This window comes from Salvelinus namaycush, chromosome 14, assembly GCF_016432855.1.
Source record: "Salvelinus namaycush isolate Seneca chromosome 14, SaNama_1.0, whole genome shotgun sequence".
Lineage (NCBI taxonomy): Eukaryota > Metazoa > Chordata > Actinopteri > Salmoniformes > Salmonidae > Salvelinus > Salvelinus namaycush.
In genome coordinates this window covers 6,632,266-6,652,409 of record NC_052320.1, presented here as the reverse complement: position 1 = coordinate 6,652,409, position 20,144 = coordinate 6,632,266, and the positions used below count along the sequence as shown (strand labels likewise).

The 20,144-nt window shown below is 42.5% G+C and overlaps 1 protein-coding gene across 3 annotated transcripts in view; it reads left to right on the top strand.

Moving 5' to 3' along the window:
• LOC120059067 (tumor necrosis factor receptor superfamily member 14-like) overlaps positions 1 to 20,144 on the top strand; it is a 36,406-nt gene that overhangs the window by 7,253 nt on the left and 9,009 nt on the right. Inside the window, exons 3-7 of one of the 3 annotated variants that reach the window (XM_039007851.1) lie at positions 368 to 467; positions 559 to 684; positions 815 to 970; positions 1,117 to 1,204; positions 1,700 to 1,781. In XM_039007851.1, the coding sequence (XP_038863779.1) occupies positions 368 to 467; positions 559 to 684; positions 815 to 970; positions 1,117 to 1,204; positions 1,700 to 1,715 (486 nt within the window). In that variant the 3' untranslated portion in view covers positions 1,716 to 1,781. Of the gene's footprint in view, positions 1 to 367; positions 468 to 558; positions 685 to 814; positions 971 to 1,116; positions 1,205 to 1,699; positions 6,530 to 7,465; positions 7,546 to 7,666; positions 7,731 to 20,144 lie in introns of those variants that run through there. The other 2 variants (XR_005478089.1, XR_005478090.1) reach the window with 2 other exon arrangements.

Below are 20,144 nucleotides of genomic sequence, written 5' to 3'. Positions count from 1 at the left end.
CCTAGCACTACACAGCTGATTCAAATAATGAACTCATCATCAAGCTTTGGTTATTTGAGTCAGCTGTGTAGTGCTAGGGCGACAACCAAAACGTGCACCCCTTGGGGTCCCCAGGACCAAGTTTGGGAAACGCTGACCTAGGTTTAGGGTCTGGTATCACACCTTTAAAGACAAATAAAATCACACCAGGGGGCGCCACCACACTCACAAAATACTGTTTAAAATGGTCCCATATAATTACTTTAATTTTATTTGAAATGTGAATATTTGGGTTAGAATTATGTTAACTACTTATGTAAGTTTTATGAAAACACACCATCAGTTTAGATTTTTGTGATTTGTTTTCTGACATTTTCTTTACTTCCAGATAACTATTATATTGGTGCTTGAAAGCATTGGATCCTGTATTGCATGTGGTAGAGCAGAGTACAGAATATGGGATGAATGCTGCCCCATGTGTTCACCAGGTAAGGAACCTCTTTACATGATATGAATCACCAGACGTTAATACATCAACACTAACAGAAAAACATGACATTGTGATTCTCTCTTCCCCAGGAAATTGTGTACATAGGCATTGTACTGAATTCACCAGCACCAGCTGCATGCCCTGTGTTGATTCTACATTCCTTGATGAGCCCAATGGTCTCATAAAATGCAAATTGTGTACCAACTGTGATCCAGGTAAGAGTGGTCCTGTGTGTCTGTACTGAAACCAAGACACAAACACTGATATGTTAGTCTATGCTGTTATTCTATGAGGATATGTCAGTTGTATCTACATCAGATAATACATGCCATGTTTTCTCTATAGGTTTGGGTTTGATGGTAAAGCAGCCATGTAGACCTTCATCAGACACTGTCTGTGGGACACTGGAGGGGTTCTACTGTCTAGACCCAACTAAGGATGGTTGTAGAGCAGCCCAGAGACACCGCAGCTGTAAACCTGGTCAATACATCAGTCACACAGGTTGGTCTTCTGTCTCACTCATAATACTAATTGTGTTGTCATAATTCAATTGAGTCAAGTTGGTAAATTCAGTGTGAATAATCATTAACAGTAAATATAATATAATTAGTAGGGGGAAAATGAAATGCAATGATGTATTTGTGCAGGAACAACATCTACAGATACGATGTGTTCTGACTGTACTGGTGACACCTATTCAGATGGATCATTTACATCCTGCCAGCCACACACAGAGTAAGTTCACATACATTTACATAAATCAAAAGTCTAAGATAAATAATACAATATACTACAGTACAAATCTACAATTGAACGGGAAGTTGAATGATCAAATTGCTGTCGCAGACTGTTACATTATGTGTTACAGGTGTAAATCCTTAGGTCTTCAAGAACTTAGACCAGGAACTCATTTGTCCAATTCTGAATGTGGACCACAATCCTCACAAATAGAACCTGGACTCATCATTGGTGTTGTTCTGGCATCAGTCCTAATAGCTCCTGCAATAATAATAATAATAATAATAAGAATTGTAATTCTAAGGAGGAGAAAAAGTCCAACACCAGTGACTTTTTCTCCAGTGACAGTAAATGCTGTAGAGGTATGTTGATATAATCTACATGTTGAACAGTCACTGTGCTAAGGTTAGCTGAGCAGATGTTATTATTGCTCTACTTACTCTGGGGCTGAACTAGAAATGTTTTATTGAGTAATATGTTTCCTTCTATTAGGCATCATCAGATTTAGAGGAAACACCAAGCAATGTAGTACAATGAAACAGAAGTAAGTACAGCATCTTGCAGGTGTTAGTTTTGTAGATGGTGAGTTGTCAAGAACTTCAGCCATATGACTAAAGGTGTATGTTCTATTACTTCACGTTATCAATGCAATGATGACAACTAAGATATGGTCAAAGTGCTATGAAACTATAGCTTCACTTTCACACGGTCCTTGTTCATTACTGGTTTATTCTCTCCCACAGATTCAAGCTCTGACCGCACTCATCATTACAAATGCTACCTGAGGTACGTACAGATTCTGTACACTGTGGTAAATGTGATCTATATTCAAATGTTTCTTAACATTGGTTTCTGGCATATTACAGTTGCTATGTAGGATTTTATGAGGGTTGCCAGATTGGAGTAAAACACTGTATTTGTCAGTGTTTTTTGTGCACTAGTATCCCAAAGTATTAAGTTAAAAACAAACATAGAAAACAGTATTGGCAGCAAAGATTTTTTTTTTTTAAAGATAGGGCTACTATTATATTCTAATTATTTCGGTGACAACCTGGTTAATTAATAATATTGGGTTGACAATTGATTAGCTGTTCAGGAGGCTTATGGCTTGGGTATAGAAGCTGTTAATAAGCCTTTTGGACCTAGACTTGGCGCTCCGGTACCGCTTGCCATGCGTAAGCAGAGCGAACTGTCTATGACTAGGGTGGCTGGAGCCTTTGACAATTTTTAGGGCCTTCCTCTGACACCGGTTAGCCTATGAAAATAAATAGGAAAACATTCCAAGCTTATTAATAGGACAACATTTAGCGTAATTGTAACGGCAGTCTAGCTCTTCCTCCTCGGACGAGGAGAGGCGAGAAGGATCGGAGGACCAATGTGCAGCGTGGTAAGTTTCCATGATTTAATATACACGAAAACAAGACACTATACAAAATAACAAACGAACTAACCGTCACAGTCCCGTGTGGCGCAAACACTGACACAGGAAACAACCACCCACAAATCCCCAACACAAAACAAGCCACCTATATATGATTCTCAAATCAGGGACAACGATTGACAGCTGCCTCTGATTGAGAACCATATTAGGCCGAACACAGAAACAGACAAACTAGACACACAACATAGAATGCCCACCCAACGTGACAGTACCCCCCTCCTGAGGTGCGGACTCCGAACGCACCCCTAAAACTCAAGGGGAGGGTCTGGGTGGGCATCTGTCCGCGGTGGCCGCTCCGGCGCAGGACGAGGACACCACTCCACCATTGTCTTTGTCCTCCTCCTTAGCGTCCTTTGAGTGGCGACCCTGGCCCCCGACCCTGGTCTAGGAACCTTCACAAAGGTCCCCCCTAGATAGAGGAGACAGCTCAGTACAGAGGAGCAGCTCAGGACAGAGGGGCAGCTCCGGACAGAGGGGCGGCTCCGGACTGAAGGGCGGCTCCGGACTGAAGGGCGGCTCCGGACTGAAGGGCGGCTCCGGACTGAGGGGCGGCTCCGGACTGAGGGGCGGCTCCGGACTGAGGGGCGGCTCCGGACTGAGGGGCGGCTCCGGACTGAGGGGCGGCTCCGGACTGAGGGGCGGCTCCGGACTGAGGGGCGGCTCATGACTGGAAGGCGGCTCATGACTGGAGGGCGGCTCATGACTTGAGGGCGGCTCATGACTGGAGGGCGGCTCATGACTGGAAGGCGGCTCATGACTGACTGGCGGCTCTGGCGGCTCCTGACTGACGGACGGCTCTGGCGGCTCCTGACTGACGGACGGCTCTGGCGGCGCTGGGCAGGCAGGCAGCTCAGACGGCGCTGGGCAGGCAGGCAGCTCAGACGGCGCTGGGCAGGCAGGCAGCTCTGACCTGCTGAGGCGCACAGTAGGCCTGGTACGTGGTACCGGCACTGGAGGTACTGGGTTGGAGACACGCACCATAGGGAGAGTGCGTGGAGGAGGAACAGAGTTCTGGAGACGCACAGGAAGCCTGGTGCGTGGTGTAGGCACTGGTGGTACTGGGCTGGGGCGGGAAGGTGGCGCCGGATATACCGGACCGTGCAGGCGTACTGGCTCCCTTGAGCACCGAGCCTGCCCAACCTTACCTGGTTGAATGCTCCCCGTAGCCCGACCAGTGCGGGGAGGTGGAATAACCCGCACTGGGCTGTTTTGGCGAACCGGGGACACCATGCGTAAGGCTGGTGCCATGTATGCCGGCCCGAGGAGACGCACTGGAGACCAGACGCGTTGAGCCGGCTTCATGGCACCTGGCTCAATGCTCAATCTAGCCTGGCCAGTGCGAGGAGGTGGAATAACCCGCACCGGGCTAAGCACACGTACAGGAGACACCGTGCCCTTTACCGCATAACACGGTGTCTGCCCGTACTTTCGCTCTCCACGGTAAGCCCGGGAAGTTGGCCCAGGTCTCCTACCTGACTTCGCCACACTCCCCTTTAGCCACCCCCCCCCCCAAGAAATTTTGGGGTGAGCCTCTCGGGCTTCCAGCCGCTCTGCCTTGCTAGCGCCTCATAATGCCGCCTCTCCGCTTTTGCTGCCTCCAGCTCCGCTTTGGGGCAGCAACACTTCTCTGGCTCTGCCCAGGGTCCTTTACCGTCCAGAATTTCCTCCCATGTCCATTCCTCCTGGTACCGCTGCTGCTGTCGCTGCTGCCCGTTGCCACACTGCTTGGTCCGAGTTTGGTGGGTGGTTCTGTAACGGCAGTCTAGCTCTTCCTCCCCCTCGGACGAGGAGAGGCGAGAAGGATCGGAGGACCAATGTGCAGCGTGGTAAGTTTCCATGATTTAATATACACGAAAACAAGACACTATACAAAATAACAAACGAACTAACCGTCACAGTCCCGTGTAGCACAAACACTGACACAGGAAACAACCACCCACAAATCCCCAACACAAAACAAGCCACCTATATATGATTCTCAATCAGGGACAACAATTGACAGCTGCCTCTGATTGAGAACCATATTAGGCCGAACACAGAAACAGACAAACTAGACACGCAACATAGAATGCCCACCCAGCTCACGTCCTGACCAACACTAAAACAAGCAAAACACATAAGAACTATGGTCAGGACGTGACAGTAATTGGGAACACATATGGCGCAGGGAGAAGTCAAAGGATCCTAGTCAGGCTATTTTTTGTGAAATCCAGATTAAATATAGGGCTTCATGTGTATCAAATCTGTAGGCAATAGTGGGCTGAATCAATGAAAAATATAGCTGAAATGTGCAGGCTTTGTCAGGATCTGTGATCAAAATAGACAGGGGTGTTTCCGGTTCCGTTTAGGCTATAGGTTACGCATAAGAACTCAGATACACTGAGATGAATAGCCTGATTCAGTGCGATTCTCCTGAATAAAAATCTGTTAAGCTGTTTGGTCTATGATTACCGCTTCTGTACCGATTCTATCTTTTTGGTCTTTTTCTATATGTTGAGGGTGAGCAAGAGCTTCGATAGTCTAGTGGACTATGCAGAAATAATTGTGGAATTCATCATTGTTAAAGCCTATATCGCTTTATATAATCTGGACTGTTGTTTTTACTAAGGCTTAGCAAACAAGGGGCAGCATACGCTTTTTGCCCATTTCTATAACAAGAGTTAGGCCTATATCCTCACATACCCCCTCAATTCAAGCCCTGCTTTTAACCATAAGACATCTCAATGATTGTGTCTGTTAAACAGGTGAACTTGTGGTAAACTGGGAACTCTGGGGAAAGGACAAGGACAACACTAAAAGGGCACTGAACCCACACGTGGCGCCTCCACAATACACTGAACCCACACATGGCGCCTGCATGATACAACATTAGAACACAAGTTGTACTAATCATTAAGGTGGTTGTCAGCATGACTTTCAACTGCACAATATGCATGAATTCAAAACGTTCTGCTGAGTTGACCCTAGAAATGTAGCCTAGATAGTATCACTTCTTTATTTCCCTTGTGAAACAGGTTTTACTACCAGCAAGTAAATACACTTCTATCCACAGTTCTGTGGGTAACACATTCACCCAAAAGCACCTTTTTACTGAATTACTGTTGACACATAATTTACAGTTGACAGTCTTTTAACATCCCCCACAAAACACATAGTTATAGTATACGACTAGATACAAATCATCGAACTGAACAAATAAAAGAGCAATAGACTTTTAAAACGTCCTCCTCCCTAACATTCCCTGTTATACAACTGTACATGTTGGTTTCACTCTAAGCTGTAGGTCAAGGTTTCCTTCCTCATAAAACCCCTCTCTTCCTGTTTTCTATCTCTGCAATCAATGGACAAATGTATCTACAATTAAAATAATCTAACAACAATACAACTGTTTGCAGTTTAGCAGTATTATTAGGATGAATTTGTCAGACTACTCAGACAGATAGTAAACAGAATGTAAATCTAAGCCTGCAAGCATTGGGTACTTTCAATTCTCTGCCTGTTTCATTAAAAACACTGCAGGGACTTTCCTAGTCAAACTGGATGGGTGAAAACAAATACCATAATGCTTTCCCCTGTCTCCTGTTCAGATGAGTGACAATGAAAGAAAGGAGATAGAGGAAGCCCCTGTAGACTATTGAGGTGCACCCCTACAGTAGGCTGTGGCTGCCTTGTTATCAGTCCTGTATTTCTCTCCCTCAGAATGAGGAGACCAAGGAGCTGCTCTCACTTATGACTCCACTGATGAAGAAACAAAGCCGCTTGATGACATTGGATCCTCCTCAAGAGGTCAAAGGGCAGACTGTAACCTCTCAGGCAGTAACATCCCAGTCTGCTTCAGTGGCCCAGAAATCAGGAGCAAACCCAGACTCAGAGCTGGATAGGTAAGAGATAGCATTATCATTATCCAACCCAGACTCAGAGATGGATAGGTAAGAGATAGCATTATCATTATCCAACCCAGACTCAGAGATGGATAGGTAAGAGATAGCAGCATCATAATCAAACCCAGACTCAGAGATGGATAGGTAAGAGATAGCATTACCATAATCAAACCCAGACTCAGAGCTGGATAGGTAAGAGATAGCATTATCATAATCAAACCCAGACTCAGAGATGGATAGGTAAGAGATAGCATTATCATTATCCAACCCAGACTCAGAGATGGATAGGTAAGAGATAGCATTATCATTATCCAACCCAGACTCAGAGCTGGAACACCTCTGGTTATACATTGCACTTATGAACATAAGGTTGTCTGTGAGACAGAAGTTTTATATTTAATTCAAACCATCACATCTTAATTAATCTTCCCACGGGCAGTTAAGACGGCATGTTATAGAGCTCACCAGATTGTAGTCCTAAAAAACTGAGTTAAGTTACCTCTGGTTTGTTCAGACATTCCTATGGGGAAGGAATAGGGTTTTAGGATAAATGCCTAAAATAAGTCTGAGGTTAAAACAGGCTTAGGAAATATTATACGTTTTGTTCTATGAGATAATATCAGTCAGTTAACATGACCTTGATGAATTATGAAGCATTTATGTGCTTTTTATGATTACATAAATGCTTAGAAATTCACAAAATTGACGTTAGCTAATGATTATCTCATAGAACAAAACTCCTCAGCCTGTGTTTACCACAGACCTTATTTTCTACATTCATACAAAAACCCTACCAAAACGACATTCATTTCCCCATAGGCTTTGTCCAACAAACCATGGTGGAATTAGTGCCTACAAAAAGACGCCATTGCTATTTCTCTATACAGTAGTGTTGTATTAACTAGGCTCTATGTCCCTGACCTGTGTATGAACCAGTGATGATTCGCTCACCCCCTGCGATATCAGCTGAACAGGAATGAGGCAAGCCGCCTCGTTACCCCGAGACTGTCTGGAGGGTAAGATACAGAATATAGATCTCTCCATGGGTGGGAGATGGATATTTAAGCTAATCAACACTCCCTTTATTTTACTGACTTGTTGAATGATTGATCCATTCATCCTTCCATCCCTTCCCAGCCTTCCTCTCCTCTGAGGACCCAGCGAGGGTGGAGCACAGTGAGACACTTCTACAGCCAGAGAGGTGAGAGGTCACATGGTTTAGATGGTAAATATTTATATCACGTAAGCAAAAGGGAATATGTTCCATCATCTATGTTGATTTACTTATTTACTGAATTTGTACCGTTTTTCATTCTAAGATGGACCAAGATGTACGTAGCTTTTGCAGATATTTGTTCATTAGTTTTGCAAGAGTGTTGATTGGTCGATCATTGGGTTCAATACTTTTGCAATATATTGATGCCATTGATTAAAAGAGTAAGAATTTGATGCAATATCCAACCCAAAATATAAGCTTGTTTTACTCCATTGTTTGCAAACAATATAATTGTAAAAAACAAAAGTCAGTTGGTTGCATAAATAATGACGATTACTAAATGTTACATGAAATGTAAACATGACATATCAGAACCGAATTGAAACGCCTTTGTTAACTTCTCTGGGATATTCTCTGGGATATACGCTAGCGTCACCTCAACAACAGCCAGTGAAATTGCAGGGCGCCAAATTCAAAACAACAGAAATATCATAATTAAAATTCCTCAAACATACAAGTATTATACACCATTTTAAAGATAAACTTCTTGTTAATCCAGCCACAGTGTCTGATTTCAAAAAGGCTTTACGGCGAAAGCACACCTTTCGTTTATGTTAGGTCAGCGCCTAGCCACAGAAAAACATACAGCCATTTTCCAAAGAAGGAGAGGTATCACAAAAGACAGAAATAGCGTTAAAATGAATCACTAACCTTTGATGATCTTCACCGGATGGCACTCCCAGGACTCCATGTTAGACAATAAATGTGTGTTTTGTTCGATAAAGTTAATCTTTATGTCCAAAAACCTCATTTGAAATTGGTGCGTTATGTTCAGAAATGCATTGTCTCAAACAAACATCCGGTGAAAGTGCAGAGAGCCACATCAAATTACAGAAATACTCATCATAAACATTGATGAAAGATACAAGTGTTAAACACACAATTAAAGATAAACTTCTCCTTAATGCAACCGCTGTGTCAGATTTCAAAAAAGCTTTACGGTAAAAGCACACCATGCAATTATGTTAGGTCAGCGCCTAGACACAGAAAAACATACAGCCATTTTCCAACCGAGGAGAGGTGTCACAAAACTCAGAAATAGCGTTATAAATATTCACTTACCTTTGAGCTTCATCGGAATGCACTCCCAGGAATCCCAGTTCCACAATAAATGTTCGATAAAGTCCATAATTTATGTCCAAATACCTCCTTTTTGTTCGCGCGTTTAGTTCAGTAATCCAAATGCACAACGCGCGAGCACTAAGTCCAGACGAAAAGTCAAAAAAGTTACATTACAGTTCGTAGAAACATGTCAAACGATTGATTATATACATCTTTAGGATGTTTTTATCATAAATCTTCAATAATATTCCAACCGGACAATTCCTTCGTCTTTAGAAATGAAAGGGAACGCAGCTCGCTCTCACGGCTGCGCGTGAGACTTCGCTCATGGCATTCTGCCAGACACCTGGTTCAAACAGCTCTTATTCGCTCCCCCTTCATAGTAGAAGCCTGAAACAAGGTTCTAAAGACTGTTGACATCTAGTGGAAGCCTTAGGAAGTGCAATCTGACCCCATTTACACCGTATATTGGATAGGCAAAGACTTGAAAACCTACAAAGCTCAGGATTTCCCACTTCCTGGTTGGATTTTTTCTCAGGTTTTTGCCTGTCATATTTTTTATTTATTTTTTTATTTTACCGTTATTTTACCAGGTAAGTTGACTGAGAACACGTTCTCATTTGCAGCAACGACCTGGGGAATAGTTACAGGGGAGAGGAGGGGGATGAATGAGCCAATTGTAAACTGGGGATTATTAGGTGACCGTGATGGTTGAGGGCCAGATTGGGAATTTAGCCAGGACACCGGGGTTAACACCCCTACTCTTACGATAAGTGCCATGGGATCTTTAATGACCTCAGAGAGTCAGGACACCCGTTTAACGTCCCATCCGAAAGACAGCACCCTACACAGAGCAGTGTCCCCAATCACTGCCCTGGGGCATTGGGATCTTTGTTTAGACCAGAGGAAAGAGTGCCTCCTACTGGCCCTCCAACACCACTTCCAGCAGCACCTGGTCTCCCATCCAGGGACTGACCAGGACCAACCCTGCTTAGCTTTAGAAGCAAGCCAGCAGTGGTATGCAGGGTGGTATGCTGCTGGCGTTATGTTATACTCACAGACATCATTCAAACAGTTTTAGAAACGTCAGAGTGTTTTCTATCCAAATCTACTAATTATAAATGTTACACCCCTGAAAAAGGGGAGAAAGAATCACGACTGTGATACGGTAATGTTACCTCATTGAAACTTTTAGTGCAATCATTTTACAAAAGTAACACATTTTACAGAATAACAGATCTACAGGAAATAGAGTTTTGTAGGGTACAAGGCTTATTCAAGTCATAACAGTATACACTGTACATCACTGAAACAAATACTATTTTCAATATAACTGTCAAGCACAAAGCTTTAACTCAGTAAACCATAACTCAATTTATCAACAGGCAATAAAGTGTTTGAAAAACAATTACACAAATAATGCCGCAAAATATCTTATTAACAACGCACATGTTCATTCATAATCGACATAAAATGGCAGCTACGTAGCAGTACGAGGCTTATATTACTCTCTGCAAACTTAACTAACTCTCTCAATATGTTACTAAGACACACCTTAAACACTCTTGACATGTTAGCGAGTTATTACATTTAAATTACTCTTTTTTATCATCAATAACGTACCTGAAAAAGGGGAGAAAGAATCTCGACTGTGATACGGTAATGTTACCTCATTGAAACTTTTAGTGCAATGAGAAAAAGACCGCGATTTCTCCGTGGAGACCAGAGCAATCGATCTCAGGCTCATAGATTAAGAGCATTTAGTAGATCACAGATTAACACTTTTACCCACGACAAAATAAAGTAATCAACATAACGTTTACACATTCCTCTCACTTTGTATGCTTGACGGATTTTAACACAATTATATAAATGTTATCAATCTATCAACTAATACTGAATGCATGATCTACTTAACCTTAGATGTTTTAAGATCCTCACATACTATGAACTTACTAATACTTTTTAATGTATAACAGGCTATTAGTATTTCCTTTAACCTGTCACATATGCACATTCTAGCTTCTGGGCCTGAGTAGCAGGCAGTTTACTCTGGACACCTTATTCATCCAAGCTACTCAATACTGTCCCCCAGTCCCAAAGAAGTTAAAATGTAATGGCAATAATTCACTTAATGGTAAGGCATGGAATAATGGACGTTTGAAATATGAGCAGGTGATGATTCGAGTCATGGTTCTTCAGTAGTGTAATAAAGACCATTAGAACTAGTGTTGAACAGAAGTACTGTGTGTAAATACTGGAGTGATGTATGATTGTTAATAACATTGTCCATGTGCCAATTTTTTTTATATTGCGTTCATGTGTATAGGCTGCAAGTACGTTGAAATTAAGTTGTTTTCAAGTCGTTGAAACTTTCAACCAAAACCAAACAGAGATTGGACATCGGGCATAGTCGTCTTTTCAACTACATTTTGCTAGGTGGGTATAGCCTGCTACATCAGGGTGTGACATTGACATTAAATACACAGCCCACTTCGCTTCAATACGACTTTGAATGCATGGAAATGGTCATCAAAACAAAGAGTTTCAAGGGGTGAGCCAACCAATATAAGTTGCTCATCTTTCACAACAATGTACTTGATTTTGTAAAACAATGGCACGTCGATGATTACTTCAACACGTACGATCAAGCCAAGGCGATAGTCAGCACTTTGGTGCTTTAAAACCAATTCACTGAAAGACCATTTGTGTGCACTGAGACATTCAATCTAGTAGCAATCTCAGGACCTTCTTTCATGTCATTGAGCTGTACCATCTTCCCTGGACCTATGGCTAGGCTGTCCTGGCTGAAGGATTACCATTTAAAGTGTGTTCAGATACTATACAGACACCTTGACTTCCACATTTGTTACGTCACAGCCGGATTCTAAAATGTATTGTTTTTTTCCCCCTCACCAATCTACACAGTTCTTTAGACATTTTTGCAAATGTATTAAAAATAAAAAAACGGAAATATCACATTTACAAAAGTATTCAGACTCAGTACTATGTTGAAGCACCTTTGGAAGCGATTACAGCCTCAACTCTTCTTGGGTATGACACTACGAGCTTGGCCCACCTGTATTTGGGGAGTTTCTCACACTTTTCTCTGCAGATCCTCTCAAGCTCTGTCAGATTGGATGGATAGCCTCGCTGCACAGCTATTTTCAGGTCTCTTCAGAGATGTTAGATCGGGTTCAAGTCCGGAATACTCAGATACTTGTACCGAAGCCACTCCTGCGTTGTCTTGGCTGTATACTTAGGGTCGTTGTCCTGAGGGTCGTTGTCCTGATGGAAGGTGGTCGTTGGTCCTGAGCACTCTGGAGCAGGTTTTCATCAAGGATCTCTCTGTACTTTGCTCCGTTCGTCTTTCCCTCAACCCTGACTAGTCTCCCGGTCCCTGCCGCTAAAAAACATCCCCACAGCATGATGCTGCCACCACCATGCTTCACCGTAGGGATGGTGCCAGGTTTCCTCCAGACGTGACGCTTGGCATTCTGGCCTAAGAGTTCAATCTTGGTTTCATCCAGAACAGAGAATCTTGTTTCTCATGGTCTGAGAATCCTTTAGGTGCCTTTTGGCAAACTCCAAACGGGCTGTGCCTTTTACTGAGGAGTGGCTTCTGTCTGGCCACGCTACCATAAACGTCTGATTGGTGCAGAGATGGTTGTCCTTCTGGAAGGTTCTCCCATCTCCACAGAGGAACTCTGGAGCTCTGCCAGAGTGACCATCGGGTTCTTGGTCACCTCCCTGACCATGGACCTTCTCCCCCGATTGCTGAGTTTGTCCGGTCAGCCAGCTCTAGGAAGAGTCTTGGTGGTTCCAAACTTCTTCCACTTAAGAATGATGGATGCCACTGTGTTATTGGGGATTTTCAATGCTGCAGAATTGTTTTGGTACCCTTCCCCAGATCTGTGCCTTGACACAACCCTGTCTCGGAGCTTTAAGGACAATTCCTTCGACCTCATGGCTTGGTTTTTGCTCTGACATGCACTGTCAACTGTGGGACCTTATATAGACAGGTGTGTACCTTTCCAAATCCTGTCTAATCAATTGCATTTACTACAGGTGGATTCCAATGAAGTTGTAGAAACATCTCAAGGATGATCAATGGAAACAGGATTCACCTGAGCTAAAGTCTCATAGCAAAGAGTCTGCATACTTATGTAAATCAGGTATTTCTCTTTTTCATGTTTAATACATTTGTAAACATTTCTACAAACCTGTTTTCGCTTTGTCATTATGGCGTATTGTGTGTAGATTGATAAGGATTTTTATTTATTTTATCCATTTTAGAATAAGGCTGTAACGTAACAATGTGGAAAAAAGGGAAGGGGTCTGAATACTTTCCCAAATGCACTGCATACATTATTGGTTTCCACTAGTTAACACAGCCACAAAGCTATATCATAGAAATTCATGAAAACAAACATGAACTTTTTGGTCTTAATTTAACGTTAGGTTTAGGAATTGCTTTAGCAGTGCTGTTAAGGTTAGGTTTAAAATCACATTTAAAACACATACATGTTTTAAATAAGTGGGGTTTACGACATTGTGGCTGTGGTAACTAGTGATGACCGTTGTTCACTTCCTCATACAATTATTTTAAATTATCTGAAGCTGCAAAAGAAAAAGGAAATCAGCTGATTTAATAAAAAAAATTGTTGACGTAGGCTACATGCGCTTGTGATTAAATAACCTCCCTTAACAAGTAAATAGGAGACTGCTGCGTGTCATGGGATTAGATAATCTCCCTAAATAAATGAAAGTGGAAGCATAGGCGACTTCGACACACAAGGCTCAACCGTACATTGAAATTGGAGGAAAAACATCAGACTGGGAGGTGTGATCATTGTCAGGAGGAGATGGAGACAGTGGAACACGTTCTATTTCAGTGCCAGAAATATGGGAGGTAAATGGAGTGATTGCTATTAGATTTGAGGAGTAATGGGGTTGAAGAGCCAGAATTACGTGAACTGCTCCTCTTCATGGAGGTAGTATTTAATTATGTATTTAGCTTCTTTGGTGAGATGAGAATATTGGGTAGGATTCATGGTTTCTGGGATACTTCTAAGAGAGCAATGGAGCATGCGGTTTAGTCCACTATTGGCTGAGTCACGTGAGTGAGGGAAGACAAAGGTGTGTGACAACTTTTTACCAGTTGTAGGTAGACTATTTAACTTCTTATGCCTGAGTGGAAATTTGAAATGGAAGTTATGGAACCCCCTCGCGTGCTTCTGTTATGGGTAAAAGGCCTCTGAAACTGACATTACATGTGGGAAATGATAGGATACATTTGCATCTGTTGGCCATCAAGTAGCCTATTCATTTCTATGTCATTGCAGGCCACTGTAGGCTACCATTTGATATAATAAATATGTTGAAACAACTATATCACTGGAGTCATTGCAAATCAATTTGTGCCACTTGTGTAGTCTACCTGGAGCTGGCAAACAGATTGAATAAATATCCTATAACTTCAGTGTATTGTTGTCGTAGCTATCAAAGCTCTATCGAATTGCCGATCAGTTTTTAGAACACAATAGGTTGAAGGTAACAGTCAGATTAGGCAACAGGTAAAACAAACAACAACAAATTAACACTGTCTGTTGTTGACAAGCATATTCAGATCATATACATTCATATTCATATTTAATTCAGTGATTGAAATTATGACCCCATCCTCAGTAACCAATTCCAGGAGGCTATTGGGAAACACAATTACTTCTTACTTCGAAATTGCCAAACTATTCATGTTGAATAAATTAGTCTGTTAATTTGAACTAAGCAAGCTGCTAAATTGTTCAGTTTACATCTCGCCTACATTTTGCCCAGGCTAGTGTAGCCTATCTGAAGATGTAGTCCTATCAGGGGCTATAGGCTACCTGCATCTATCTAAGCAAACCATGGAAAAGTTGAATTACAATCATAAACCTAAACCTTTTGAAATGACAAGTCAATCTCGCAAATGGGCTGTTTGTAGTTGTAGTATCGGTGATCTATATCTGTCTATATTAGTTACTATGCTGTTACTAAGCAGTAATTTATCACAGCAGTGTTATGTTACGACACCTAATATAAAGTGCACATGCTGCTATTGGCCCGGGGGTTGAAGGTCACAAGATGTTTTTACTTGTCACCTTAGAGATCCTTATTTATTCTCTATGTTTGGTTAGGTCAGGGTGTGACTCGGGTGGGAAAATCTATGTTTTCTATTTCTTTGTTGTTTTGCCGCGTGTGGTTCCCAATCAGAGGCAGCTGGCTATCGTTGTCTCTGATTGGGGATCATATATACGTTTTCATTTTCCGTTTGGGTTTTGTGGGGTGTTATTTTCTGTTTAGGTTGTTTTCCTGACAGAACTGTTCGCTTTCGTTTTCTCCTTTTGTCATTTTGTTTGAGTGTTTTTGTGAACATTAAATCATGAACACTTTCCACGCTGCGCTTAGGTCTCATTCCGACGACGAACGTTACATTACTAAACGACACTAAACTGTAATCCCGTTTCCTGCCTGGTGATATTCTCCAAAACACAAATATTACAGTAGTCTTAACATCTGGCTTATAATAATGGCACATTTGCCAGAAAATAGCTTAAGATTAAAAAAAATATCTATATATATTTGTCCAAGTGTTTATTGCTCAGAGATTTCAAGATCCTCTGTCCAACTTTCATCATTCAAAAATCTGTCGGATTTATCTATAGTTATGCACAAAAGGGATTTATTTACAATTATAAACCGGGTTCAAGCCCTGAATGCTGACTGACTGAAATCAGTGGTATATCAGACTATATACCATGGGTATGACAAAAAATGTATTTACGTTGGTAAACAGTTTATAATATCAATAAGGCACCCAGGCACTGGGTCATCATGCTAAAGAACAGCCCTTAGCCATGGTATATTGGATATATACCATACCCCCTCATGCCGTATCGATTCATTATAGCTGTCAAATAAGTTTAATCAACATCCATTGATGGAAAATGATCTGGCGAATTTAATAAGTGCAAATTATCTTTTCTCTTGCGACATATTCAAATCAGTTTATTACGTCTTGTCATAGTTCACAAGAGTTATTCTTTTGATGAAAACTAAGTTAGAAGCAAAATTAGGTTACAAGTTCTGCTGATATTCCTTTGTAATTTGTTCGATAACGTTATGGCGGAAAGAAATTGTCTATTGTATAAATGTGGCAGCTCTTGCTGTGGGGTGAAACAATGGGCATGTTTTGAGTGGCCATTGGTCTGGAAATGTTTGTGCCCCTCTGTCTCATTAAATAGTACCAGCTAACCAGTCTCAACGTCAGCATTGATGAGGCGACTACGGGATACTGGCTTTCTAAGCAGAGTTCCTCTGTCCAGTGTCTGTGTTCTTTTGCCCATCTTAATGCTTTCTTTTTATTGGCCAGTCTGAGATATGGCTCAGGCCAGCATCCTGGAGTCGCCTCTTCACTCTTGATGTTGAGACTGGTGTTTTGCGAGAACTATTTAATGAAGCTGCCAGTTGAGGACTTGTGAGGCGTTTCTCAAACTAGACACTCTAATGTACTTGTCCTCTTGCTCAGTTGTGCACCGGGGCCTCCCACTCCTCTTTCTATTCTGGTTAGAGCCGGTTTGCGCTGTTCTGTGAAGGGAGTAGTACACAGCATTGTACGAGATCTTGAGTTTCTTGGCAATTTGTTGCATGGAATAGCCTTAATTTCAGAAGAAAGTTATTTGTTTCTGGCCATTTTGAGCCTGTAATCGAACCCACAAATGCTGATACTCCAGATGCTCAACTAGTCTAAAGAAGGCCAGTTTTATTGCTTCTTTAATCAGAACAATAGTGTTTAGCTGTGCTATTATAATTGCAAAACGGTTTTCTAATGCTCAATTAGCCTTTTAAAATTATAAACTTGGATTAGCTAACACAACGTGCCATTAGAACACAGGAGTGAGGGTTGCTGATAATGGGCCTCTGTACGCCTATGTAGATATTCCATACAAAATCAGCCATTTCCAGCTACAATAGTCATTTACAACATTAACAATGTCTACACTGTATTTCTGATCAATTTGATGTTAGTTTTAAGGGATTTTATTTTTGCTTTTCTTTCAAAAACAAGGACATTTCTAAGTGACCCCAAACTTAGTGTAGATGGAGCCCCATCTGTGCAAAAGCCCACCATTCGATCCCATGAAATCAGTTTTTCGTCAAAATAGCCACACAGCACACAGCACATCCCCTGTGCCGTTTCATGCTCGGGAATCGTGAGACAGAACAATGTCATTGTTCAATGTCATTGTGAATAGCAACCCCCGAAATGTATAGCGAACAAAAGTCAATGCATTGGCAACTCGGGTCTCATAGCCAACATCCATTTGGAGAGCTGGGGAGTTTGTTGTCGTTCAGTCAGTTTCCTCTTGATTGCCTGCAACAGCATAAATTCTTCACTTAACAGTGTTATCTGACAAAGGTATTGATGTCAATTTCTGTGCCTCTGCCTCCCCTCACATTGTTTTCACCATATCAATTGTAATATCAGTCTCTGCAATAGTGTGTGGTTTCATAGGGTAACGGGCCTAGAGATTCACCGTAGTAATGATTCAAGTGTAACGGTCAAGTGCGGCCTTTTTCCATGATATAAGGACACTCTCTGGTTGAATTTTTATCTTTTGGATTCAAATAATTTTCATTTGGATTTTTAAGGTCAACCACATTACAATCATTTTGAGATACAAAGACAAAAAAATTTTTTGGGGGGGGGTTCTGAAATTCTCCCGCGACCCCATTTTGCTATCAGGCAAACCCACATGGGGTCGCGACCCCTAGTTTAGGGACTCCAGACTCCACACAGACACAGTGTGCACATGCTGCTCCAGAGCCAGTACTGTTCTAGCTTCACACAAGCATAAGTCAAAACTTTGTTAATTTGTCAATTGTCAAAACTCACCAAATATACCTATATACACTGAACAAAATCATAAACACAACATGAAAAGTGTTAGTTCCATGTTTCATGAGCTGAAATAAAAAATCCCAGACATTTTTCAAACGCACAAACAGCTTATTTCTCACAAATTTGTTTATATCCCTGTTAGAGAGCATTTTATCCTTTGTCAAGATACAGTAATCTATCTACCTGACAGGTGTGGCTTATCAAGAAGCTGATTAAACAGCATAATCATTACACAGGTGCACCTTGTGCTGGGGAAAATAAAAGGCCACTCTAAAATGTGCAGTTTTGTCACACAACACAATGCCACAGATATCTCAAGTTTTGAGGGAGTGTGCAATTGTCATGATGACTGCAGGAATGTCCACCAGAGCTGTTGCCAGAGAATTTGGCAGTACGTCCAACCGTTCTCACAACTGCAGACCATGCCAGCCCAGGGCCTCCACATCCGGGGTGCTGGGGAGTGTTTATGTCTGTAATAAAGCCCATTTTTGGGGAAAAACTCATATTTAAATGTAAATATATATTTATTTATTTTTCTCCCCAATTTCAGGGTATCCAATTGGTAGTAAGAGTCCTGTCCAATTGTAGCAACTCCCGTACGGACTCGGGAGAGGCAAAGGTCGAGAGCCGCGCGTCCTCCGAAACACAACCCAGCCAAGCCGCACTGTTTCTTGACACAATGCCCGCTTAACCCAGAAGCCAGCCACACCAATGTGTTGGAGGAAGCACCGTACACCTAGCAACCGTGTCAGTGTGCATTGCGCCCGACCCGCCACAGGAGTCGGTAGTGAGCGATAGGACAGGAAATCCCTGCCGGCCAAACCCTCCCCTAACCTGGACGACGTTGTGCACCGCCCCATGGGTCTCCCGGTTGCGGCCGGCTGCGACAGAGCCTGGACTCAAACCAGGATCTCTAGTGGCACAGCTAGCATTGCGATGCAGTGCCTTAGACCACTGCGCCACTCGGGAGGCCCAAAAAACTCATTCTAATTTGGCTTCCTGTTCTTTGACTCTGGCTGGACTGAAGACAATGCAAAGTTTGAAAAATGTCAAAGTATGTGAAGTCCATCTCGCAACGGCATCTTTGAACGCAAGGGGGCTTTGCTATTCCACTCCATTGTGGACGTCCCCATTGAAATGCATTACATCCGGCTCAATGTAATGGAGTGCTTATGGGTAGTTAAATAAAGGTTAAATAATTAAAAAAAATATATATATATAGTATATATAATTTGCAGTGAACCTGGTTTATCACAAGAAGGCAGGCAGCATTTGATTGTATTCGATATTTTGGACGAAAACATTCTAGAACAGGGGTGGACAGCTTCGATGGGGGTGGGGGCCACAAAATATCTGATAATGAGGGGCCGCAGTTGCTCGCAGCTCTGCGTACCCACATCCATACCACCCCCCGTGTTACGTTTTAGAATTAATTTCGTGCAATTCTAATTATTTAGATATGGGGTGTACAGAACATGCTGCAGTTTTAAAGCAAGTTTGATGCAATTCTACACATTTTGCCATGGGGCAGAGAGCAAAATTAGCTGTTTTACATCTAATTTCCTGCAATTCTACACATTTTGCCATAGGGTGGAGAGAAATGTTTTACAGTTTTGTATATGATATCTGAGTGAGACTGACCAACCAAATCATTGGGAGCCCCCCTAACAAGGTTAGAATGCAACAACAACAAAAATTGGACATGGGCTAATTCAGGGTCTCCCAAAGTCGGTCTTGGGGCCCCCTGTGTGCACGTTTTTTTTGTGGGTGGGGGGGTTGATCCGCGGGCCTTCAAAAGGGGCGCCCACCAGTTGCCCATCACTGTTATAGAAGGTTACCTATGGAGTGATTTCAGTGCCAACAGAAATTGTATTTAGAAAAAGCTGCCGCGGTCATCCCCCTCTTCAAAGGGGGAGACACCCTGGACCCAAACTGTTACAGACCGATATCCATCCTGCCCTGCCTATCTAAGGTCTTCGAAAGCCAAGTCAACAAACAGATCACTGACCATCTCGAATCCCACCGTACCTTCTCCGCTGTGCAATCCAGTTTCCGAGCCGGTCATGGGTGCACCTCAGCCACGCTCAAGGTACTAAACGATATCATAACCGCCATCGATAAAAGACATTACTGTGCAGCCGTCTTCATCGACCTGGCCAAGGCTTTCGACTCTGTCAATCACCATATTCTTATCGGCAGACTCAGTAGCCTCGGTTTTTCTAATGACTGCCTTGCCTGGTTCACCAACTACTTTGCAGACAGAGTTCAGTGTGTCAAATCGGAGGGCATGTTGTCCGGTCCTCTGGCAGTCTCTATGGGGGTACCACAGGGTTCAA